Below are 12,736 nucleotides of genomic sequence, written 5' to 3'. Positions count from 1 at the left end.
TTGGTTGGTCAAAAACTCTGTGAGACAAGATAAGGTGAGAGTAACTCAGCAACAAATGGCTCTGACCATTGATTAAGCGCAACAGCAGGAGTGGGCAATGTGTCCAGCACAGTTAGCTGATTTCTCTGCTCTAAAAGACCTACTAAACCCTCCAGGACCGGAATTGCCCACCACAGCACTAGAGGAAGGTTTACTTAATTCTGCATCAGAAATGCTACAGTCTCCACCCATTCAGCAGCAAATTGAAGGGCTTTACTAATAACTAGGATGGTGTGTTTAGTCTTTTGGGGTCCTAAAGCTGATAAAAAAAGCTTACTTGACGCAACTAAACCACAAGCTTTATAGTCGGCGATGTAACATGCAAACCAGTAATACAACTGACAAGCAAGATGTCAAATACTAATTATTGTACATTTAATGCAAAGGCACGAAGACATACTATACTATACAATACATACAAAAATAATAGCACGTGTCTTTATAAGGGGATAAACCTGAATTCATTTTGACAGATAAATGCCAAAAATGAAAAGCACATTAACATTCAGAGTAACAAGAGAGTGCTGTTAATAAATAAGTGGATCAGTTTCAAAGGTCCTACAGAACGATTCACTCAGTTCATTTTTTTCTGTTAATTCAGAACACTTAAGAGGCTCCAGAGCCTTTGGTTAAGTTTGGAAATGTGTAGCACCATGAAAATACTGGCTGTGTAAGAGGTGTAACATGCACTGCAGAACTCAGCTGAACACTGTAAGGAAATGAGTGCCAGAGAAAAAGGGAGAGAGTGAGACAAAGAGTGAAAGAGAGGCAGACAGAAGAGATTGAGGCAGAGAGAGCAAAAGTGATACAGAGAAGAGAGAAGAATGGGAAACATGAGAGACTTAAATACGGACAAAGAAGACAAATAAACAAGAAATACATGGAGAGAGATACACTTTATGGACAAAAGTAATGGGACACCTGCTCATGCATCGTTTCTTCCAAAATCAAGGGTATTAAAAAGAGTTCATCCTGCTTTTTTTGGAGTAACTGTCTCTACTGTCCATCTGATTGCATTCAGCGACAAGCGTGTTAGTGAGGTCAGGATGTTGGATGATCACCACTCAACCTCATCACCGACTCACCCCAAAAAGATTGGGTGGAGCACCATCCATCATTCCAGAGAATACAGTTCCACTGCTTTATACCCCTCTAGCCTCTCCTGGCATTAGGCGTGATGGCCAAGACAAGCTGTGTGCACGCATTTGCACATCTGTGTCAGACATGGGTGCAACTTCAAGTGTCAACTTCACTAACATTTGGACATATAGTGTAGGTAGGTTCAGACTAACAGAGAGAACAAACATTCCTGAACAAAAATCACTCCTCCACTCCTAAATAATCAGTATGAATAATCAGCAAATGTCTGATTTGTGCTTCATCAGCTGATCCACACAGATGTCAGGTGGCTTCACTTAGCCGTTGGGGACCAACACCAATCCCACTGCAGGTGCAGCTGCGCGACGAGACGCTCCACGCTCATCTCTCCACATCTGCGAGTCCATGGGGCGCTCCGAAAACCATCACTAGTTCCTTTAGAAGGAGAGGAGAGATCTCTCTCCTCCATGGGTTACAGTAAACGTCTTCGCAGCCATCTTCCAACAGAGAACAACGAGAGCCGAGCGGCTCAAACCAAAGTGGCACACACACGCAAACCACACTTGCACGCCATCTTGACAGCTTCCAGTCACTAGAAAACACTGCCGTGATCCTCATCTGCCTGCAGTCTCACATGCGAAAGCCGCTGCCTTGGCTGCACAGTTCCAGCAGCTTGCAAACGCCTATCATAAATTCGGATGTGAGCAGGATCTACAGCACTGCTTCCCATAAAACTTGTGATTGCACACTCCATGCTGGGGAACCAGGTAACACCAGCTGAAAGAATCCTTACAGACAGCATCTGCGAAAGGAAACAGAGAAAAACATGAGAAAATGAAATCTCCAGACAAACAGAAATGTCTTATCATATGCCGTGATGCTGTGCTACACAAAATACAGGACTCTATATTCAATGGTTCTTCTGAAATTACAAGTTTTAATAGGGAGTTTGTGCCCCTTTTGCAGCCTCTACAGCCTCTACTCTAGCTTTAGATAATTAGTTCCAGATCACTAACGCCACGCTCCTAAAAATGAAGGTGCTACAAAAGGTTATTTGAACAATGTCACAGAAGAACCATTTTTGTAATAGAGATGTGTGAGTTTGTGTGTGTTTGTGAGAAGAACCTTCCTCACATCTCTTTCAAAAACTGAGCAGTTTTGGCACTGCTCAAAAACTCCAACTCATCCCAAAGGTACTGGATGGAGCGCCATCACTCCAGAAAATACAATTCCAATGCCAGTGGGCTTTAAACCCCTCTAGCTGAAGTTTAGCATTGAATAGGAAACCTTAGGCTTGTGTGCATCTGCTCCAGAATGTCCCGTTCTTTTGAGAATGGAGGTTCTACAAGCTGTTTAGATTTAGAAGGGTGTCTAGACATCTGATTAAGAAATCCGTTAAAGAGAACTTAACTTTAATTCATCAGATTTCTCACAGCATGTATACTCTTAATTGGAGTTGTTTCGGATTTCTCAGTCTGTGCATGTGTAAAATGTACCAGAAACAAGCAAGCAGCATGTAGCACAGCACCTGCAAAGCCTTTCTGGAACAACGCTGAAACTGACAACATCACTGACAAAACGAAGGATTTAATTATACCGTCATCTTCTAGATGCATGGTCAATATAGTGTCTTAATGTGTAAAACAAAAACACTGGATGAAGTTGGGGTTTTACATCACGTCTTATTCTGTGAGATTATTGGCTGGTGGCAAAGCAAAACTATCGGATTACTCAAGTGTAATAATCAGTAAATGTGTTACTGACAAAATCCAATGTTCTGCAGTTATGGAATTCTGAAGTGCATGTACACAAACTCATTATTTTGTTCTGTATGGCTTGGGATGATTAATACTGCGGGAGTTTTACCTTGGTTCTGCTGTTGAGGACAGAAGGATGTGCTGCAGGCCTGAGACACAGCTGGCTTCAGCTGAGGGGAACAGGCAGATGAGGGACGGCCGAGGACAAGGCACTGAACAGAGCGTACCTGAATGCCTCCACCACACGACACTGTGCACTGCGCGCACACACACACACATATACAAAACACAATTAACTGCCTGGAAAAAAGCTGATGGCTGATAGAGCAGGGTGGGTTGAAACAGGGCTTAGTAATGTGGTATTTCAGTCACTGCTAGATGTTAACACACCAATTCTACTCTTGGCTTTGGGAATCTAATATACTGGATTGTTGCTTAAAAAGGTATCCATGTCCTGAATACAAAAAGCTTGCTGTCAAATCTGGGGGAGGGGAGAGGTCCTCATTATCTAACATACTGGCCCATTGGGAACGTTCCTATGTCCTCATCATCTAACAAACTTCCCAATGACAAATCTGTGTCATGTAATGTTAGGTCAGCATTATATTTATTTATCTTTGCTATTATTTTTTATTTGGTTTAATATTTACTTATTTTTATTACTTTATTACTTTAATACTTATTTATTTACTTAAAATCCATAAACCTACACTATAGGGGGATTTCACATAAATTAACCTTTTTTTTTCATTAAGCTTGAATAACCTTCTGAGATATACACTTTTTTAAAATTCCAAGTTAAACAAAAGAAGCTGGGATTTTCAGTATAGATGTTATTGTGTACAGAACCTTCTTACCGTAAATCCCAAATCCAATCTACGCTACATCTGCAGAGACTGACTACCATACCATAGCAGATACAGAATAAGCAAGGAAGTGGATATTTTTGTATTTTTACTTTTTTAGTTAACAGCTTTTTTAAGTTCAATTATGGACAAAAAATCTATTTTTTCTTCTGTACATTTTTTTTATATTAAATATTTGTGTTGAATAATAGATAGATAGATAAATAGATCACTTTATTTATCCCACGGGGAAAGTCAGTTTTTACAGCAGCAAAATCAAACAAGAGAGCAGCATAATAAAGGCACTTAAAATAGTAGTAAGAAGTGGCAAATAGGAAACAGTAAACCTGACTATGAATACAGCTATATTAATAAACAGCTATACAGCTATAATATACATAATATAACCCAATTATATAAATAATAATTGAAAAGCTACATTTGTGCTGAATCAAAGGACATCCATCACATCATCCATCGTACTTTAATACCCTACCAAGTTCAATAACATAAAAATTCAACAAGGTGGCCACTTTTAGGTTTAGATTTTATGTAATTAAATCTTTTCAGCTTGTGCTAGAAGAACCGGAAAAGGGAAAAACTGGAAAAGGGATGCTGGACTTGCCTGTGACCAGGGTGAGGTGTACCAGTCTGGCCTTTGTAGGCGATGGATGCTGGGGCAGTCTGGCTGGACACACACTTTCTGAAGCTCCGCTGAGGGTTTGGGCATGTGCTGGCACTTCTTTAACGCCAGATCCTTGTACTTCCCCCCAGAGTCTTTCTCCACACACTTTACCAATCGCACCTGAGTACCTTTACCACACGTTACTGAACACTGTTGGAGGAGAGGGTGGAGAGAGAAGGTTAAGAATGTGTTAGGTATTAAACCTCAGGAGTTGCTGCTTAATAAAACAATTGCTTTTTGAATTGTTTGCAAATCAGTCATGATGTCTTATGATTTTAATTAGATGGAATGGTTTAAATGGGCCTCCAGGAGTAAATGTGTTGTCTAATTCTGAAAGTAAGCTCTAGCAGTGGAAGTGTTTACCTGCTGCCAGCTGGAGAGGGTCCACTGGGCTTTGTGCTGTTTGGGACAGCGTTTGAGCATGCAGCTATCCTGGCTGTGAGGTTTGGGCAGGAGCACACAGGAGCTGTCCGGCAGCATGCGTGATCCTGGAGTACTGCTCACACACGTCACAGTCCTCTTCCTCACACCCTTCCCACACTTACGAGAGCACTGGGAGCAAAAAAAACAACAAACGACCCTTTCAGACCTACTGCATACTGTTTGACATGATTAGCGCATTTAAGAGAGAGTTTTTAGAGTGCCAGCAAATATTATGCTGTACCTGCCTGTCAAATGTTTGGACATGCCTGTTCTATAAATCCATACTTAATTACTACATTTTTAATGAATGGCTTCACCCAGCAGTGACATTGATGTCAGCACTTAATTTTGTTTGGACCAAAAATGTAAATTATTATACATTATATGGATGAGCCATTACATGAATACCACCTGCCTAATATTGAGCCCCTCTTGTTCTGCCACAACAGATCTGACCACTCAAGGCATTGGCTCCACAAGACCTAATATATAGACACAAGGTGCTAATAAAAGGTGCACGTATTTGTCACTGTACAGTGTACACTGTACAGCGAAATGTGTCCTCTGCAGCTTGCCGAGCCCGAGAATCAATATTATGGCTGATCGGGTATATTTAAGCAGGTGTGCCTGACTGATCCCCAGATTGAGCAGAACAATGAGGTCTGTCTGATACGGTTAGACTGTTTTTGTAGAGGAAACGTAAAGAAAAAAACCCTGACAACTGGTTTGTGCCAGGCTATGGCTGGATTTGGCAATGAGCAAGTTAACACTGCTCTAGACACGGGAATGGTTTTATACACTCTACTGCTCTGAAATCCATTACACACCTAGTGTGGACTCAGAGGAAGTGATGTAAACAGTCTTTGTAGTGTGCAGGGAGTAAGTAGTGCAGTAAGTGCTTTTTCAGATGGTTGACGGGTGATGAAAAGCTTTATTCCAAGCTTTATTCCAATCCTTTTTTACAGGAAATCCTTCTGTTAAATGTGCTGAATGTGTTCTGATTTGCTCTGGAGCCTCAATTTAAATTATTGCAAATCTAGGCTAGTTTGTATCTGCACTTCATCTTCTTTTTATCTGATTCCTTTTTATCATTTGAACACAAGATCACAGCGAACGCGACCATCCAGCAGGACTACAATTAATAATTACTTCTATAATCTATTATAAATACATTACACAGCTTTGTTCACTTGTTTGCTTCCCACAGCATTAGACCCCACACACTAATATTGCATTTTGGACCACCAACACTGACCTCTGTTTGCTTACTTCTTACTTCTACCTCATTCCTCCACTATTATTACTCCTTTCTGTACTGCCAGACCGTAACTCCTTCTTCTTTATTTATCTCCTATTACTACAAAATCTTTCTGCTTCTAAAACTCCTCTCCCCAGACTCCTCCTTTAATCTTTATTTGCATTTTCCGTGTGCATCACTCACTAGGAACTCAGCTGTCTGATGTATTGGTCTGGGTCAGCTCTGGGCTAAAGACAAAACCCTGGAGAACATTTATCTGCTCTCGGCTTCTTCAGAGAGGAGCTGCTATTTATACACAGACACTGGGTTATACTCAGACACTGAGTCTACTTCACAATCAACCGATACAATATATGGTTCAATACGACTACAACTATAACAATTGCTTCTTCCTGCTGCTTTGCCATCAGTGACTGGAGTCTGAGAGAGCACAAGTGGCCCCGCTCGCTGGTGTTTTCTCCCCTTATTACTCTTAAAGCGATGTTGGCTGGCACTGATCTGTCTGTCAGCTGGTTCGGTGGAGCTAGGGAACCGACGCTTTCCTCAGAGCATGTCATCTGCCCGGCGATGCTGAATAGTGCCGCAGAGTACTTCTGCTTTTAAGTAATTGATGTGTCAGTGTGTGAACTACTCAACATAAGTTATGAGTAATAACTTAGTAATAACTTAAATAACCAGTCATTACAGATGTTAGAAGATCAAACTACAGTACAGTTTTTAGCTTGTGCTGTCATCAGTGGACACAGATCACTTGATGCCAGCACAATACATTCAGTGAAATATACCAAAATACTCAATAAAATAGAGATATGGCCAGGCAACCACTTATAGCCATAGGCAGAGTTCAAATCATCAGCATATCATAGCTGCTGGAACAAAGTCTCCAAAATAGCACCTTCGCAGCAGAAGCACCAAATCAACCCTAAATTATGCAAAAATGGAAACATAAGGTTTGGGATGATAGGACATTTTCTGTACTGTAGGAGTGTTCAGCTGAGGAGCTTTTTGCTGTTTATTTGGGACAACTCACCTGAGACCATGCTCCTGTGCTCCATGTTGGTGGACAGGTGTGCGTGTTGCAGGGCTGCCTGCGGGCTGGAGGGGGTAGTGCACAGTGGGCATCAGTCACTACGTCAGTCTGACTAGAGCTGGTTTGCTGGACACACCGCACCTGTCGGCTCTGCTCTCCTGACCCACAGGTGCGACTGCACACACTCCAGTCTCCAATGCTCCAGCTGTGTTAACACAAACACACACACACACACACACACACACACACACAAATTAAGCAAATAAACAGTTGTGTATTAAAATGTGCACCTGTTTTCACTCAGAAAATGAACAAAACAAGCCAGTCAATCAGAGGTTCACAACCTTTGGCATATGACTGTACTTGAATGCAGACTTACAGTATATTATATTATGTTATTAGTGACTGTGTTGATATTTTTTGGTCCTTTAGTTAGATTATATGTCAAAAAGGTTTAAGCTTTTACTGTGCACACAAGTTGGAGTGTTGAGTCCTTAAGGAGGCACCATTACTACACCACTACACCACTAGTAGTAAGCAAATGCAACTGGGATACCCCAATGCTACAAATCTTCACCTGTATGTGTCTGATATGCTAATGGCAGCATGCTTGCCCATCCGTGTCAGATTTATAACTTTCAATGAAAGCTTCAGAAAGTATGTTATTATAGCACCTTGGAGCACTTTACAGTCCTTCTTCTTTCCATAGCTCTTATTACCATGAAACCTCTCTTTCCAACCTCTACCCTAGATGCCCCAGACTCCTCCTCCAATCTTTATTTGCAGTTTTCGTGTGCATCACTCAGTAGGAACTTGGCTGTGTCTGCTGTAGTGGTCTGGGTCAGCTCTGGGCTAAAGAAAAAGCCTGGAGAACATCCATCTGTTCTCAGCTTCTTCAGAAAGGAGCTGATATTTATACACGAGAATCAGACACACAGTCTATTTCACAAGGTAGATTTGGCAGAGCACAATCTGAAATCTGATCATGCTTTAGATGTTATGCTGGGTCAACGCCTCCACCCTCATTAGGTGAACATTCTGTTATGTCAGCAAGAAAATTCAAACTTTTATTACTGACACCTTTAATTAATTCATGTGCATTAAATAAATACTAAATAAATAAAATAATAAAAGCTCTAAAACACTTTAAGTACACAGCTAATGCATTCTCCAAATTGTCCACTGTTAAAGTCAGTAAATTTGACTGAAAAATGTTAATTTCAGGTTAAGCTTAATGTAATGTAGTCCTGATCCCCAATAGATCATTAGTATATTATCGTCACTTGCACCTTCATATTAGGGCTATTTATAATGAAATGCTTTAGATTGAAATCTTCTGACTGAGACACTGAGTGTGTATTACATAAACAGTCCTTACAGAAAACATACACCATAGTAAGCCTCATAAGTAAACCACATTGGGCTTAATTCAAGTAACAACAAAAAAAAGGAAATAAATGTTAATTTAATCTGGATTTCTGAGAGGATGTGTCATGATCTACACTTGCATGCAGTGTTTGTGTGTGTGTGTTTATAACTATCTTTGGGGGTTAAGAGGTTATTAGCATCCCACTGTAACCCCAACCTGGGCTGATGTCAGTCATAAATGTAGCCAAGCACCTATTTCCATGATGTAATGGCTTCTTGAGGTCCTCCCTGGCACTCCTGCTGCAGTGCAACCAGATGAAATAATGCAGAGTCCAAAAATACCAGTCCTGCTGTGATCCACGGCTGGCATGTGCATATGTTTGTATGCTTCTGTTTTGGTCAGTCAAACCCTCCCTCTGTCTACGCTGAGACTTAGAAACGTTCTGGACACTGCAGTTCCTGTCTCCTAGTTTAGAGTGGATAACACGATGAAAGTCCACTTTCTTCAGCTTTGCTTAAAAGGACATGTTCATAGAATTTTGAAATGCAGTCGATCAGCCGAGACTGGTGGCTGAAGTTTGCTTTTACTGTTTTGCACTGGAATTCCAAGACTTAATGTGTCTTAAGTAAGCTTATATCCCACCATAAACACAATTAAACTGAGATTACTTAAAAACTATGCAATTACTGACTATATTTAGAATATGGACCATTGGGTCAATTTGATATTGTAAATTGTGCATTGCAATATTTTTGTGATAAAAAATGCTTACAAATAAAGTCAAAAAGTTTAAGTTCACACTCCTTCCAGGTTTTTTTTTAAATGAAAATGCCCCAGATTTACATGACAGGGGCACAGTAAAATAAACACTAATGTAAAAATAAAGCCAACAATAATGAACTATATACTGACAAACAATTAAAACCAAATAAATAAGTGCAATTAAATTAAAGGGACATAAAAAAACTTTGTAAAAAACAAACTGTAAACTAGAACAACCTTGAAAAAGGGTGGGCATGAGGTGAGCAGCAGCTCATTCTCATTTAAAGGAACAGGCACTTAAAATTCTAATATAAAAAATACAGGAATGTTTACCAGATGCCAGTGATCCAACAGGTCATGGTATTAATAATGCACACTTTGCATCCTAAAATAAACAATATTGTCCAGACAAGATCTCTGGTAGATCTGTTGTGCGACAATACACAAGACATTGCACATCCTGCATTGTGACCTTTGCGTATGTGCACACTGCGATTACGATGCTAAAACAACATACTGTGCAGCCCTATTACACATATGAAAAGGGGTATGTTTTGCTAATGTTTTGACTAAAGCATGTCACAGACATCTTATTAGAACTGAGTCTAATTACAGTGTGGCATGTAACAATTTCAATTTACCTGAAGTAATTAATACTGTCTTCATAGGAGGTTTTTCAGCCAATATCATAAAACACACAAATGATCATACAAACCACCCAAAACAGAAAGAAAAAATAACTAAAAACAACTACTTCTTGAACACTTATGCGGCACAGGTAAAGTATGTGACTGTTCATACACTTCTCTAGCCTCACGCTACCAGGTGTTTTGACATATGCTAAAATGCAATCTAGTAGCAGCACTTTACACTTTTCCAGGGGTTCCCTCATATTTTTCAATATCATGAGGGTACCTTGCATACGCAACGGGAGCCCTTCGGAAATGCAGAGGAGAATAAAAGAGCAGCAGTAAAGTATTCACAGAGTTCACAGAGGGCACTAGGCACGCGTCAGTGCCATTACAGAATCAGAGGCCTGTAGCCCCGAAATCTGCATCTGTGTGTGTTTGTTTCCACTGCCAAGTTTGGATGACTTTTAACCTCTGCCTCCCCAGAGGGTACGACACATGTGGCCCCACACTCCCCTAGCACCATTAGGGGCATTTAACAGCAGTAGCAACTAATCACTCATGAGAGAGAAAGAGAGAGATAGACAGATAAATAGATGCTCTAAATGCAGTTTGTTAATATCGGCAAAATGTCGTACAAATATCAACAAGGCTTAAGAAAAGGAGAGTAAAGTAAGAGAAAAAGATTATGTCTCTCAGGAAGCAACAAACCATCTAGAATACAGACAGCAGCAGATGAATAAAAAGCCCCTCAGTGTCATTATCGCAGACCATATGAGGCTTTTTATGATGTGGCTTGTCCATGCCGTTCGCATACAAGCACCACGCGATGCCCCAAAATTGTCAGTAAACAAATGTTTGGCCCATGGCGAAAGAACTAAACATTTTGGGTGAATCATAGTTGCCCTTCTGGACCCCTGGATCATCACTGCCTGCCTTTACAGCCTCCAAGGATAAACAAGGCCTGTCTCTCTCGATTCTGGCCTGTGTACTAAAATGCTGCAAAACACATAATTCTGTTTATTTCAGTTTAATCTGTGTAAACCGCGGCACTCTCTCTGTGCTGCTGACGTCTTCTGAGTCCACTGAGACCAGCTGAACCTCAACATGAGGTCACATCTCATACAAATTCAGTCAAGGACTATAAGTGCGCTAACTAACTTAACCCTTAACCCTTAATCCTCATTTATTGTTATTATATCTCTTATAGCACAATGAAACAAGCAGGGAAGATCGGCCCTCAAAGCTTTCAATCAACTGTTTTCAAAAGTAGAAGATATAATAAGACATCAAAGCATTTTCAGGTAGCCGTTTCCTCAGTTCCTATTGTAATTAGAAAATGGCAGTTAACAGAAACAGGTGGTCTGGAAGTCTGGAAGACCAAGCTTTCGGAGTTGCTAGAAAGGCTTATTAAAGCCACTGTCTGGTTGCAAAAGACCTTCAGGAAGTTCTAGCTGACTCCAGAATAGTGGTGTAACGTTCTGCTGTGAAGCCCTGCATAGTCATACCCCTGTATAACTATGAAAGAGTCAACAGAAGAAAACTTTTCCTGCATCCTCACCACAAAATTCAGCTTCAGGAGTTTTCAATGGAACATCTAAACAAGCCTGATGCATTTTAGAAACAGGAGCTCAAAGTAGTTAAAATAGAAAATGTCTGTCAAATCACAGAATGCCACCAAAATGATGGGTTCTTCTTTTTCACACAGGTTAATGGCCCACTTTTTTCATGATTCCCTTCTCGCTATTATCTACAGTCACATGAATTTACTGTGAACCGGAAGACAAAAAAAGTGATGTTTGTCTTTTCTATGGATAGATTTTTAGATTAATTATTCTGTAGTTTTCTAAGTTTGCCCTATCTGACGTCAGATCAGCCAAGAAACTAATCAGAGACAGCAATGGGTTTAGCTCACCTACCTCGATTAAGAGAATGCCTTCTCCTGCCTCTTTGCTAAGCTTCAAACGTTATGCAGCAATACCCCCAGCACACAATAATTAAAACACAGTAACACCTGTGTTAATCTACACAAGTTTGCCAGTCATACCGACCATGCACTTGCTCGTTTAACCTCTGTTTGACACTCTGTGTGCTAGTTTAAGCTCCATCTTCAACATACATTCTTGTGATGTCTTACCCTCTTTCTTTGCTAAGACAGTGTAAAAATGTTCTTTCAGCCTGCAAGTGTAACCATCTCTGTAACCTCAGCTTAACATTTCTGCCTTTAAATTCAGAATGTGGTGATTCATGTAAACAAACACGGCTGCTCCAACGATGCTGGGGATATTCTCTCTTGCAGGAATTTTCTGTTCCTCCTGGTTCCAAATAAAGCTGAAGCTTGAGTGCACAGCAAGCGTTTCTATTTTTATGATATATATTTTTATGTTATATTTTCAAATGAAAACTTGAAACGAAGTCATGTATAATGGGTGGGGGGCGGAGCTGCAGCCTAAACCTTTTAGAGCAATTTTCTGTGCAAGTTTTAAGCATTTAACCACAATAAAATTGCATTTATATATACATTAAATATAACTTTGACAAATGTTTATTCTGTTCCATTTCTTTAGTATTAAATATACTTTTTGGAAATATTTAAAGCCAGCAAACAGTGGCTTTAACATTTTACTGAACTCTATGGCCCAGGGAAGTGGCTGACACTCTGCATGTGTGCAGTGAAACACAGGATGTGACTTGTTTTGTTAAACAAAGTCAAAAGTACACACTTTTTGGATTAACTGTGCAACCGATTTTCCACACAAGATTTGGATTTCAGCTACTGCACATTCAATGAGATTTGATGGACATTCTGATTTGACGTCTGAGAGCATTCTGTTTGGAAAC

General features: G+C 40.2%; 1 protein-coding gene across 1 annotated transcript in view; it reads right to left on the bottom strand.

The window, feature by feature from the left end:
• Positions 1-489: 489 nt before the first annotated feature.
• Positions 490-12,736, bottom strand: part of adamts16 (ADAM metallopeptidase with thrombospondin type 1 motif, 16) — a 73,354-nt gene continuing 61,107 nt past the window's right edge. The window contains exons 19-23 of the mRNA XM_072678869.1: positions 7,136-7,340; positions 4,788-4,976; positions 4,365-4,574; positions 3,004-3,151; positions 490-1,939 (exon numbers count right to left, since the gene is read on the bottom strand). Of these exons, the coding sequence (XP_072534970.1) occupies positions 1,824-1,939; positions 3,004-3,151; positions 4,365-4,574; positions 4,788-4,976; positions 7,136-7,340 (868 nt within the window). The 3' untranslated portion in view covers positions 490-1,823. The remainder of the gene's footprint in view (positions 1,940-3,003; positions 3,152-4,364; positions 4,575-4,787; positions 4,977-7,135; positions 7,341-12,736) is intronic.

The sequence above is a fragment of the Salminus brasiliensis genome, chromosome 5 (assembly GCF_030463535.1).
Source record: "Salminus brasiliensis chromosome 5, fSalBra1.hap2, whole genome shotgun sequence".
Taxonomy (NCBI): domain Eukaryota; kingdom Metazoa; phylum Chordata; class Actinopteri; order Characiformes; family Bryconidae; genus Salminus; species Salminus brasiliensis.
Note: the sequence above shows the minus strand (reverse complement) of the source record. Positions and strands in the feature narration are given on the sequence as shown.